The 12,809-nt window shown below is 40.8% G+C and overlaps 1 protein-coding gene across 7 annotated transcripts in view; it reads left to right on the top strand.

Annotated features, from left to right (window-relative positions):
- NELL1 (neural EGFL like 1) overlaps window positions 1-12,809 on the top strand; it is a 768,366-nt gene that overhangs the window by 495,029 nt on the left and 260,528 nt on the right. For 5 of the 7 annotated variants that reach the window (XM_053266637.1, XM_053266634.1, XM_053266639.1 and 2 more), the window contains one exon: window positions 3,453-3,575. The exons of the other annotated variants lie outside the window; for them this stretch is intronic. In XM_053266637.1, coding sequence (XP_053122612.1) covers window positions 3,453-3,575 — 123 coding nt within the window. The remainder of the gene's footprint in view (window positions 1-3,452; window positions 3,576-12,809) is intronic. 7 annotated transcript variants of the gene reach the window in all.

Raw genomic sequence — 12,809 nt, forward strand, 5'->3', positions numbered from 1 at the left:
ATGATACTGCCCAAGGGCTCTCATGGCTTTTGCGCTTTAAAGGCTCCTGGCCTTTTCTGAACAGGAAAGCCAAAAGTGTGCACCTGTTAGGTATGAGTCTGGTGTCACACATGAGTGTTTCTGTGTCCTTCCTTCTGCACTTAAATGCCCCTTCTGAAATGAAGTATCAGGGGCGTAACAAGGTTGGAGTGGGCCCAGAGACAAGATTTTAAAATGCCCCCCCCCCACTGAAGCTCAGCTCATGAAGTAAATAAATCTTAAATGAGGCTGAATAGTGGTAACAAAAAGCACACATATATATGTGGTGTGGAGCCAGTGTGGTGTAGCTGACTAGGAGCCAATGTGGTGTAGCGGTTAGAGTGCTGGACTAGGACCGGGGAGACCCAAGTTCAAATCTCTATTCAGCCATGATACTTGCTGGGTGACTCTGGGCTAGTCTCTTTTCTCTCAGCCTAACCTACTTCACAGGGTTGTTGTGTGGAGAAACTTAAGTATGAAGTACACCGCTCTGGGCTCCTTGGAGGAAGAGTGGGATATAAAATGTAAAATAATTTTTTTAAATAGAGAAAGACATGCTGTTCTGGTAGCTCCAGGTCTTAACACTCATGCCTTAACACGTCAGGTCTTAACACTTAACATTCCATTTCAGAGGAAGAATACAACTGAAGGAAGCCCAGGCGGGTGCGTGGCTGGGGGAGTCAGTCATGTGACTTGCCTCTGCCCCCCCCCAGGCAGTGGGCCCCCAGACAACTCTCTCCCCTTGCCCTATTATAGTTACGCCCCTATGAAGTATTCAGACTGCCATAAGTGGAAGGTGTATAGTACTGCTCTGATACAGTGCAGTATTATAGCATATCCGTGTATGTTTCTGTTACTTTTTCCCCTAGTCTTAAAAAAGTGTGAAGGTAAGAGAAAATCCTAGGTATACAATAGTATAAAAACTGCATTTATTTAAACTATACAGCTTGTACACATTCTATTTTATAAAAAGTTAACATAGCTATGGGGGGCAATGGTGAATGCTGCTGCTCAGGTACTCACTCTGGTGTGCTTATGAATAGCAAATTGCTTATGCATAGCAAATGGATTTATATTGGATGTGCGGCTCTTAAGGTCTGAAGAGAAATACTCTTGCCATCTCAAATGTGTCCTTCCAAGTTTGCTGTATTAATAGAGCCATAATAATACACAGTTGGAAGAGACCCCATTAGGCATCTGCTTCATAGCTTTACCACAATGCTGAAAACCCTTACCTAGAGCATCCATGGCAGATGCATCCCCAGTCTGCTTCTCTCATAATCTCTGGTGATAAAGGTTCCATAATTTCCCCCAGCTGCTTGATCCATTATCCATCTGGTACAGTTGCAAAGCTTGTTCTCTAATACTTAGCTGCTGACACTCAAACCAATTGTGTGTCATTTCCCCCCCACAGTGACAAGGGAGAAAAGTTCCATCTTCTTCATGACAGTCATTTGATATATACACTTTTAAATCTGTTCTGCTATCTCCACTTAATCTTCTTTTCCTGAGCTAAGGAAGTGCAGTTTGTTCATTATTGTCCCTATATAATGTATATTCCAAAACCTTTTCTGCTGTTCTCTGAATCCTCACCAAGCTGACGGTATTCACAGAATAAATGGGTATTCACATACTAAATCAAAGTCAATGCAATGCTCAAGAGGAGTTCTTCACTAGGCTGAATAGGAAGTCAGTAATAACTACCTGTAGCTTAGAGATAACAATTGTTCTGCAGGTACATTTTGAAATGATAGTGGTCTTCATTATAGGAGCATTAGAGTTTATATTCTTGATCAGTATGCAGTTTGTTCTAAGTTCTATCCACTTCCCACATTCCTTTTTACCCAAGTAATAAAAGTTGTTAAGGAATGCAGGGGAGAATCTCCCTAAAGCCCTCTTGATGTTTTCTTCCAGCTGTAAACAAATCTAATTATCTGCGCACTATTATTATTGAAGGTCCATGTGTTGCCGTGGATAGAAACTTCTTTTTTTCCACTTGGGAGAATCTGATTAAATCATTGTTCAGCTACCAGACATGGAATTCTACTTTCCCTTTCATCTCCCATTCAACATTATCATTTTCCCAGTCCAGACAATGTGACACAGGCAGGAATGGTTGAAATTGTAGGTCCCTAATAATCATTCTAAAGAAAGTGGTAGTGAGAGGTTCAATAACAGGCCACCTTTCAATTCAGCTTAATACTGGCTGAGCTGATGCAATGGTTAACTTTAGAGAGAACAGGAGAGAACAGAAAAAGAGAACCTCCATCTACTTCCCCTTTCCTCCTCCTGTCAGTGGTGAAGCACAGTTGCTTTCACTTTAATTTGGGGAAGGGTGAATTTTCTTTCTCAATTTGTTGTACGTACAGCTACTTAAAACTTTATCCTGTCAACTTTATACATCCCTGTATGGAGGGGTGTCTACCTCCGCATCTCCATACAGTAGGGATGTGCGGACCGGCTCCAGGTCAAGCTGGTTCAACATTGAACGGGCTTGCTCTAGGGCTCACCCTCGAGCCGGATCAGTCTTGGTTCAGCTTGACCTTGAGCTGAACCACCCTCCCCCCCGCCCCCCAGTAGGCTTGGAGCTGGTTTGGGGATTATAAGTTTTTTTAAAAAAAATTCATTAAGGCTTACCCAGTCTCTGGGGTGGGGGGTGCTGCCATGGCCACAGGGGGTGTCTCAGAAGGTTCCCCCGCCAGCCTCCCCTGGACTTCTTTGGGCCATTAAGGTCCATTTTCAGGCCCTTTCGACCCTCTCCCGGCTCACAGCGGCCATTTTGAAGGCTGCCACATGTATGTAGTGGCTGTTTGCATGACCAGGTTGCAACCTTAATGGCCCGAAGAAACCGAGGAAGGCTGGCGGGGGAGGGGGAACCTTCTGAGACCTCGCTGCTCAGCACACACACACTCCCAGACGCTGGGTAAACCTTGAATTTTTTTTTAACTTAGAACCCCTGAACCAGGTCAAACTCAAGGCGAGTGGGGATTCTAGTTTGGGGTGCCAAAACCAAATATGCCCAGTCCAGTTTGCATCCAGTCCAAACTAGAACCAAACCAAGCAAACTGGTTTTGTTCATAGCCTTACCATACAGTATAACTAACACAGAAGTTGTTAGAGTCCCGACATACATCACTGTGCAGCATTACAGTCCTACTCATTTCTGATGCTTTGTTTTTAGCAGGTAGATTTTTTCCATCTAAAATAAGTGTGCTGATTAGCCATGATTTATAACCTGGAATGGAAGCGGTCTACGTCGGGCTTCTCCATCTAATGTATTTTCTGTTATATTCAGCCACTGTAGCAATCCAGTTACTAGTTATATCTTGCTTTTCAAATGCCAGATCAGTAAACCTTTTTGCCCCCCTCTTCCTTCTCCTCTTCCTTTTCTTCTCTCCCTTCTCCTCACGTTCTCTTACGTTGTTTTCTTGTAGAACGTGATGAATGTGATAGCGGACAACACAACTGTGATGAGAACGCAATCTGTACTAACACAGTCAGGGGACATAGCTGCACCTGCAAACCTGGATACGTGGGGAATGGGACCATCTGCCGAGGTGGGTCTGTTGCTCTAACAACTTGGTAAAAGGAATAGACACTATTAATATTTCTTGACAGTTGCCTAGGTTCAGAAAGCAGATTATGCTGGGCTGTATTAGAAATTCCCTATCTGATTTATCATCTGGCAACTATAGCATGCACAGACATTATGAGAATTGATCTGTGCATAATTTATTACTGGGGAAGGTATTGGAGGCAGTGAAAATACCTTTCAGTTTACTGCTTGTGAATATGGCTGATTTGCATAGTTATTAGCTCTTTTCATTGTTGTATTAACTATATTTTTTGTGCAACAGACAATGAAGTCCCTCTTTTATCTTTTGGGCTAGGTGCATGTAGCTTTTAAGCTAGAATGACTGTCTTTTAAACAAGATCCATGTGGCTTTTAAACTGTTCCCATCATTTTCTTTTATAGTAAAGCAAACTGCCAAGAGCCATTGAATATGGGAAGTGGCAGACAGTTATTATTTTTGTTCTTGAAGCAGTTTGCTTTACAGTATATTAATAAGCTGGATGTCTGGATTTTGGAGATATCACTGCTGTTTTAGGCCCTGAGTATTCCATAAACTATAGATGATATGGTATCAGTTTGTATACAGTAATTTGGTAGTTTCTGTTCTTTTTTATTAAAGAAAAGTGAGGCTCATTTAAGGAGATGAGGGAGAACATACACTGCACACTGGTCCAGTGGCTGGCTAATGACTGCCATGCCATAATGCTATTCAGTATGTTATTCCCTGTTTTGCTTTTCATTCTTATTACTCTGGGGGGAAATGCATAGAAAGAGCTCTTAATGGCCATTTAGAAAATCACTGTTTTCTCGCTTCCTAAACAGTTTCAGTGGGTAGCTTGTTGGAAATTACTGTTGTTTGCTCATTAACTCAGTAGGAGACAAGTCCCACAACGATGATTCCAGGTGGAAAGGTTTACCTAGAGGGTTGTAAGTTAGCAAGCTGACTTCTAGATGGGGCATCACTGTTTGAATCTGAGTTCTTCACAAGTTATTTAAAAAGGTTACATTGCGTGGCACTGAGTTTATTAGATCTCCAGCTGGTCATCACAGGATGCAGTGATCCATATGAATTAGAATTTTTGCCAGTGAGTTTATTGGGAGACTCAAGGTGCTTCTCTTAACACAAACAACATCCCCTGTCATACCAGATCGTATCAATAAGATTAGAAAATGTGTTCACAAAAACGATAAAATCATAAGGGGGGGAAATAATGCTGTGTCCAGGTGTGTCCTCATCTCTGAGTCACACACCTATTAAAAATTACAGGGGCAGTTCACCTTCAGCTGTGCTCCTGGAAGCATGTAAGCTGTTTCTTAACCTCCCATGAGTTGTGATGGCGCTTTTTGATCTGACAGGGGGGCAGCTGCAGAAGGTACAACTAAATGAGTATAATGACTTACAAAACTCAAATTTATTGAATTTGATCTCAAAAATTGACTTATCAGTTTGAAACGTTCTGTTAAACCTGCTTGTAATTTTTTTAAAAAACTAAAATCTCAGAGCAGGTAGATGGCAGTTTAATCTTCAGTAACTATCTATCTTTATTCATTACATTTCTACAAGAAAGTGGTTACACATTTTCTGTACTTAGCTTGAGTTGCAAATTTAGAAGCTACACAGGACCATGTGCCAGCTCCTGCACATGTGGAACGCCCCCCACCCCACCCCGTGTGATCAGTATGGCAATCAAGTATAGCAGCATTAATCAAAAATAGAAGTGGTCCCAGGAGGGAGTAGTCTGTTTGCCAAAAGCTCTTTCCACATATATGAATAAGCCAGAGCAAAGGTGACAGGCAGTAGTGGTAGTGGAATCCTAACTGTGGAGGATATGTCTATTAAGCAAAGAAGGGTTTGAATTCTGGAAATATTTTCTTATTGTTTTGTTTAAGCATATTGCTTAGACAGAAAGAAATGCCCAAGCAATATGCCTAATGTGATTCTTTGGGCAAAATCTTGTTTCATTTCATGAGATAGTGTCGCAGATAAGTCTACCTTGTATTCAAATATTTCAAGATTTTGTAGACAGATATGTTGAAAAAAGTAATAATTGGGGTGTTGTCATTTTTGGCTATAAATATGCATGACACAAAAGTCAAATGATCCATGTTGTATATCTGTTGAGATTCTGGTCCATTGTGGTCTTCACTTGAAAGTGTTCCAGTTGTGTGCAAGTACCATTTTCTCACTCTTGTAGTCATCAGTGATAAACGTGCAAATATGAAATGGCCTTCAGAAAAATGGCTTCCCTTACTTTTCCATATTGCACACTAGTTTTCGGCTGAAGCAAGTCATGCGTTCAGCTGTGAGCAATCGTGTGATGTGAGAAGGTCAAGTGAAAAACATTTCATATGTCTGTGCTCTGATTGTTTTCTATGGAAGAACTTGATGCATGCAGCTGTGAACAATTGAGTGATTAGACAGAGCTGTGCTGAGCAATCGAATGATTAGACAGAGTGACATACATGCATTTGTGAACTGGTCTTAAACATCTTAGAATCTCATGTTGATAATATTTGAATGAGGCTTTGGTTTATAGTGTAAACATGTACAGATCTTTATGCATACAGTGCTTCACATATTATATTGAATGTGTGTACAGCAGTGCACTTCTTATCTGTATTTGAGGGACCTGTCCCAGATTCACTTTTTAAAATTAATGCATGTACTGTACAGTCATTCAGAGAAATGCATGTACATGTGTGCGGACACCTGACTGCATGTTAATTGTGACTATCGCGCTCCATAGTTCAAAATAGACTTGGCCATTAACAATATTTATTCTAATATGAAGCAAAAGTACAAGCTATCAAGTACATGAAGAGAAACATTTTGGCCCACAAATTTGTATTAATGCACCTTATAGATGAGGCATTCTAAAATAATAATAATAATAATAAAAATCCCCTAAAGTGTATGAAGTTAATTTATATCCCAGTCAAGCCAGTGTTAACCACTTATAGTAAGTTTATTTCAATAGGAATGATTTAAGCACATGCTTAATTACACCATCAAAATCAGTGAGACTTAAGTGCTTAACTTTAGCTGGATTGTTTCCCTAGGTAGTAGTAATGACTATGTGATTAAATAAAAAAGATATAGCTGAAAATAAAACTATTCAGAAAAACAAACAGTAACAAGCTATATGATTTCCCCAGTGGAAAGAATAAATGAATGTACAAAGAATTGTTTGTAGTTTGTCATAAATACTGCACACTAAAATCTTTCACAGTGTGATTAAGGAAAAGATGCTGTCACACTGGACATATAAATTATCAGTAAGGAGAGTGGTATAAAACAAACAAAAATGTGCTTGCAATGGATATAACAACAGCAAAAAGTATAGAAAAAAATCAAATAAACACTCCATGATAAAATAGAAAGGAAGCAAAGTACGAAGTCCACTGGGAAGCTGTCAATTTATGCACGGTAGAAATGAAAGGGGATGATATTGTATGGCCTTTTGTCATGCTACCTTTTCCATGAAGACTTACTTAATGCCTTAAGGCGCTCTCTCGCTCTCTCTCTCTCTCTCCCTCTCACACACACACACAGACACACACACACCCTGCCAAACTTCTATAGTAATGGAGGAGAAACTGTACATGCAATCCAATATCCACCAAAAAGGAAATAGATGGGAGGCTGGGTTGACAGCAGAACTCCCATCCATGGTTACATTAGTCCATTCTAAGCTTAAACCAATAAAGTATGCAGGTAATAACAGATATTCATACAGTTTGATACATTTAACAAGGTGTTCTACTGATAACTAATCTGCCTACCTTCCTTTTATTATTACTACAACTGGATAAAATTTGGTCCAAATTAGGAAGCTCACAATTTAGCCCACTTGTGCCCCAAAACGTTCATATGTCTGCCCGTTTGAATTGGGGTGGATGACATCATCACAAATTATGCATTTGAGGTGTCTCTACAGCTTTACCAAATTTTGTCCAAATCGGTTCCCACTTGCACCTCAAATGTTCATGTGTCTGCCATCTTGAATCAGGGTGGATGACATCATTACAAACTATACCCTTGAGCCATCCCTATGTACATGTGTAGCAAATTTGGTTCAAATCAGCTAGGCGGTTCACACTTTAGCCCAGTTGCACCTCAGATGTTCACATGTCTGCCAACTTAGTTTGGGGTGGATGACATCATCACAAACTACACCACTGAGATGTCCCTATGTGTAATTTAGTACAACTGTACCTAATTTGTTTCAAATCAGTTAGGCAGTCCACAAGTTAGCCCACCTGCACCTCCAAATGTTCACATGTCCACCATCTTGAATCAGGGTAGATGACATAAGTGCAAACTATGCTGTTGAGGTGTCCCTGTGTGTAACTCACTACAACTGTACCTAATTTTGTTCAAATCGGTTAGACAGTCCACAAGGTAGACAGTCCACACTTGCGCCTCAAACATTCATGCATCCACCATCCTGAATTGGGGTGGGTGACATCATAACAAACTAAGCCATTGAGGCATCTTCTATGTGTCCCTACAGCTGTAGCAAATTTGGTTCAAATCAGTTAGACGGATCTCAAGTTAGTCCACTTGCGCCTCAAAAGTTTACGTGTCTGCCATCTTGAAGTGGGGTGGATAATATCACAAACTAGGCCATTGAGGTGTCCCTATGTGTTCCTACAACTGAATCCCATTTGGTTCATATTGGTACCAGTATTGCAATTTTGATGGGGGGGGGGATGGACGGACGCACACAAACACACACGGAATGCCGGGTGATCTCATAAGCCTACTGGAAATTAGGCTAAAGATTCAGTTTTTACGTGGAACTCTTATAGAAGTTTAAGAAGTAGATCTGTTATAGAAGTATAACATCTGCTGATCCAAGGAACTGCAAACTTTATCCAGTTCATCAGACTAAGACTCATGGGGCAATCATAATATTTTGTATTTGTATATTTTGTATTGAAGATATATGTTCTGATATAATTTTGTCCATCCCTCTTAGTGCTGAAGAGGATATATAGAAATAATTTGCTATAAGACAATCATAGTGCATCTTGAGTTGTGTATATTCATTCCATGCCCTGTTATACTTCTGTACCACTGTTCTTCATTGTAAGGCCCAGGGACTAGTGGCAGCTCCATCCACCCTAAATGTGACCCCCTGACTCATTAGGGTTCGTTAGGCCTGTGTGAAGCTTTGGCTGAAGCTCAGTATTCGGAACAGTCCCCTTGGCCCTCTTGAGCATCTGCACCATCTTGGAAACCCACGAACAAAGTGCTGGGAAGTTTAGCCTTCCAGTGCTTTTTTCCTAGAGCTCAATCTCTCTTAAAGGGCCTTCCCAACAATGAGAAAAACAGTTTTGTGCAGAGATCAGCATGGTGAGGAGTGAGTCTCACTCTGTGTGTGTGTGTGTGTGTGTGTGTGTGTGTGTGTGTGTGTGTGTGTGTGTGTGTGTGTGTTTTGGCAAAAGTGGCCCCTGCTTGAAAAATAGTGAAAATAACTGATCTGTATTGAAAGCAGTATAATTTTAGTTCTGGGTCCTTGAGTCCTGCAAATAATTACATGAAGCCCATAAATAGTCATCTCTGCAGGTCTTTCCAACCCTTCTCTAGGGCAGTTCCTTTTTTCCCTGGTGCAAGACCAACTCCTGGACCAATCTTAGAGAAAACGGCTCATTTCAGGATTTCTATCTGTTGGCAATAGACAACGCAAATATCAATATCACAAATTTCTCAGAAGTCAACAACAAAAGATATATAGCAGTGTTGGTTGGACATTAAGGTCCAATATAATTCCTGATCAAAATAATATTTCAATAATCTCTAAAATATTTTTTCCTCACTCCTTGAAAAGGAATCTTTACATATATCTGAAAATAAATAAAAGCAAACCCATATACAGTGATCTCTGAAAGCCTTTTCACCCTCTCTGGAGCAGCTCTTTTCTCCTGGTGCTAGACTAAAGTCCTGGAACATTCTAGGCTGGTTCAGACTATACTTCAGCCTAACCACATGTGATAAGAATATGTGAGTGCCATGAGCACTGCCCACCCCCCATTCCTATGCACCTTTCCCTAATCATCTGAACCACTCCTCTACACACGCTGAAATTACTAGCTAAACTAACATTTGTAGCATGTGTAGATGAACAGTTTGGATTAACCCCCCCCACACACACACACACACACTACATATGATTAATAAATAGTTCCCTGGAAGCAGGGAGGGATGTTTGGAATGCACATACACATCCTTACTGTGTGTGGCCAGTGGACAAATTTATTTATTTATTTATTTATTTATTTTTTATACCGCCCTTCCAAAATGGCTCAGGGCGGTTTACAATTAAAACAAACAATTAAAACAATAAAGAGCTAAAACAAAAATTAAAAAACAATACAACAATTAACAATTTAAAGACATTTTAAAACACCAATTAAACAATCAAAGTAATTAAAAAACCTGAAACCGGGTTAAAATATTAAAACCGATTTAAAAACCCTGGAAAATTATCACCCAAACATCTGGAAGCAAACTCTGCTCAGAAGTGCTACTTACTGAGCATGTTCCAACAATGATAAAGCTTCTGCTGGTACCTGCAGGCATGCTTCTTTCTCTTTCTTTCTTTTTGCAAATACTGCTGTTGATAAATTAGCTCAGTGCAATGGAGGGCAATACAGATACTGCTCCCTCAAGGCCACTTCCCCAGTCTTTAAGCAGCTGCATGGTACTGGTAATTACTAAAAACAAAAACAGAGACAGGATATCCTAATAATGGGTCTTCCACATCAGGTCTGATTTGAACCAAAGGTTAGACTGGAGAGGAAAGGAGATGTTCAGACTCTTCAGAAAAGGAGCCTTTCTTTTGCTTGTATTACTCTTTAAACTGCCATTTATACAGATAGCAAGATATTGTTTTGGAATATAAGGAGGTTGTGCTCACGACCTCTCGGGGGTGGGCTGGAGGGCGGGGAGGCATGCCTCCCTGCACATGACCACACTCCGCAGTTTGCTCTGCCACTCGCTGTGGCGCACATGAGCAGTGCTGCTGTGAGTGGCAGAACAGGAAGCCAGAGAAGGAAATCCTCCAGCATCCCTAAATGCACCCTGCCAGGAGCGTGCAGTGCATTGAGGTATGCTTCCTCAAACAGTAGCTCTTGCCGCCTGACTCTGTACCCGGGCTGCATGCAGCCTGGGCACACACCTGACCTCGGTGGCGGGGTAAGAGCATGTTCATGCCCTTAACTCAGGCTAACAGACGGGGTTAAAAGTCAGGCTACCTGTGAGGGCAGTGCCAGGATCATGCTCTATCCTGGCTCTCAACACAAGCAGCCCAACTCTGCCCAGTAACACTGGTGTGAAAAGTAAATGAAGGAAGGGTGAAGCCACTAGGATCATGGAATATTCCTTGATTAATTCCCTTTCCTCTGTGTTTGTTTGTTTGGGGGTGGGTGGGTCAGGCTGCAAGAAAGAATCTGTTCATTTTACATTTGTACAGTGCCTACTGTATTTTAGGAGCATTGATAAATAATTTATTAGCAAATTGATTATCTGATGTTCAAGTATTCATAGTCGCAGAAAAGTATTAAACATCTAATAAGTAATAGGGGAGTTGGAACACACTCTCCAGTATAATTCAATGTCTAGTAAAGGTTGTACCAAATATATCAACATTTATGTAGTTATTTTGTCATAAAATGTTAGAAGAAGCTACGTGGTCAGCTCCTCCCTTGGACAATAGCTTCACTGGAGCATGGGAAAGAGACCTCCTATGGTTTCTTTCCCTGAAGTAGTTTGAAGGGGCCCTTGGAATGTAAATGAATCTTTGGGCTCACTGTATTAATTGAGCCAGAAAAAAGAAAGTTAGCTTAGGGGAATGATAAAAAGAGACAGGAGAGTGAAAGTGAAATGCAATCAGAATACCCCTGCTACCCCTGCTAACTGGACAAAGAGACACCTTTTTAACATGGTGATCCTCTTTATTTAGAAGGGGGAGAATAACTGGCCCTATCCACCCCCAGCACAGTACCTCCAGTGACTGTAGCTGGTGTCTATCTTATGTTTCTTTTTAGATTATGAGCCCTTTGGGGACAGGGATCCATCTTATTTTTTTATTATTTCTCTGTGTAAACCGCCCTGAGCCATTTTTGGAAGGGCGGTATAGAAATCTATTATTATTAATTTTTGTTTACACAGTCAGACAGGTGTTATTGACTGGTTTGTTTTATCCAGACATCGAGTCCTTCCCAAGGACCTGCGATGGCTGAATTTTATTGTAAATGTTGTTGTTATAGATATCGTCACAGAATATAGGCTGTTCCCAGTAAAGCTGCTTTTTGTAATTGGCTGGTGGTGATTTCTGTGGCCCCGATGGTGTTGAGGTGCTCTTCAAGGTCTTTTGGAACTGCACCCAGGGCGCCAATTACCACTGGGATTATTTTGGTCTTTTTCTGCCACAGCCTTTCAATTTGTAGATCTTTGTATTTTGTGATTTTTTCTGTTTCTTTTTCTTCTATTCTTCTATCCCCTGGTATTGCTATGTCGATTATTTAGCTCTTTGTATTTTGTGTTTTTTTCTATTTCTTTCTCTTCGATTCTTCTATCCCCTGGTATTGCTATGTCGATTATTTTGGCTTGTTTTTCTTTCTTCTCGACTACAGTTATATCTGGTGTATTGTGTGGCAGATGTTTGTCTGTTTGTAGTCGGAAGTCCCATAATATTTTTATATCTTCATTTTCTTCAACTTTTTCAGTTGTATGGTCCCACCAATTTTTGGCTACAGGTAGCTTGTATTTTTTGCAGATGTTCCAGTGTATCATCCCTGCTAGGGGTGTGCAATTTGGGAATTCGGTGATTCGGTTCGGGACCCGAACCGAATCACCCCTGTTCTGTTTTGTGCCCGAATATGGGCCACCCGGATCACCCTTGATTCGGTTCAGATTCGGATTTAATCTGAATCCGAATCCGAATCGATTTGGGGGGTAAAAAAGGGGCCCAGGGGCAAAATTTTGGGGTGGGGTGGTAGTGCCCAATGGGTGGAGTCTACCACCCCAATTTCAGGGGAATTGGGCAAAGTTTTTTCTGAGGTGTGAATTCTCATTCTATCATAGCAAATGAGATTTTTTTCAATTAGACAACTCTCATGACCCCACTTTCACTATTTCACACTCTCAATTACTATGAATATGAGGAAGTAATCAATTTAGCACACTTCACCTTATGAAGAAAACCTCAGA

The sequence above is a fragment of the Hemicordylus capensis genome, chromosome 1 (assembly GCF_027244095.1).
Source record: "Hemicordylus capensis ecotype Gifberg chromosome 1, rHemCap1.1.pri, whole genome shotgun sequence".
NCBI classification, from domain to species: Eukaryota; Metazoa; Chordata; class Lepidosauria; order Squamata; family Cordylidae; genus Hemicordylus; species Hemicordylus capensis.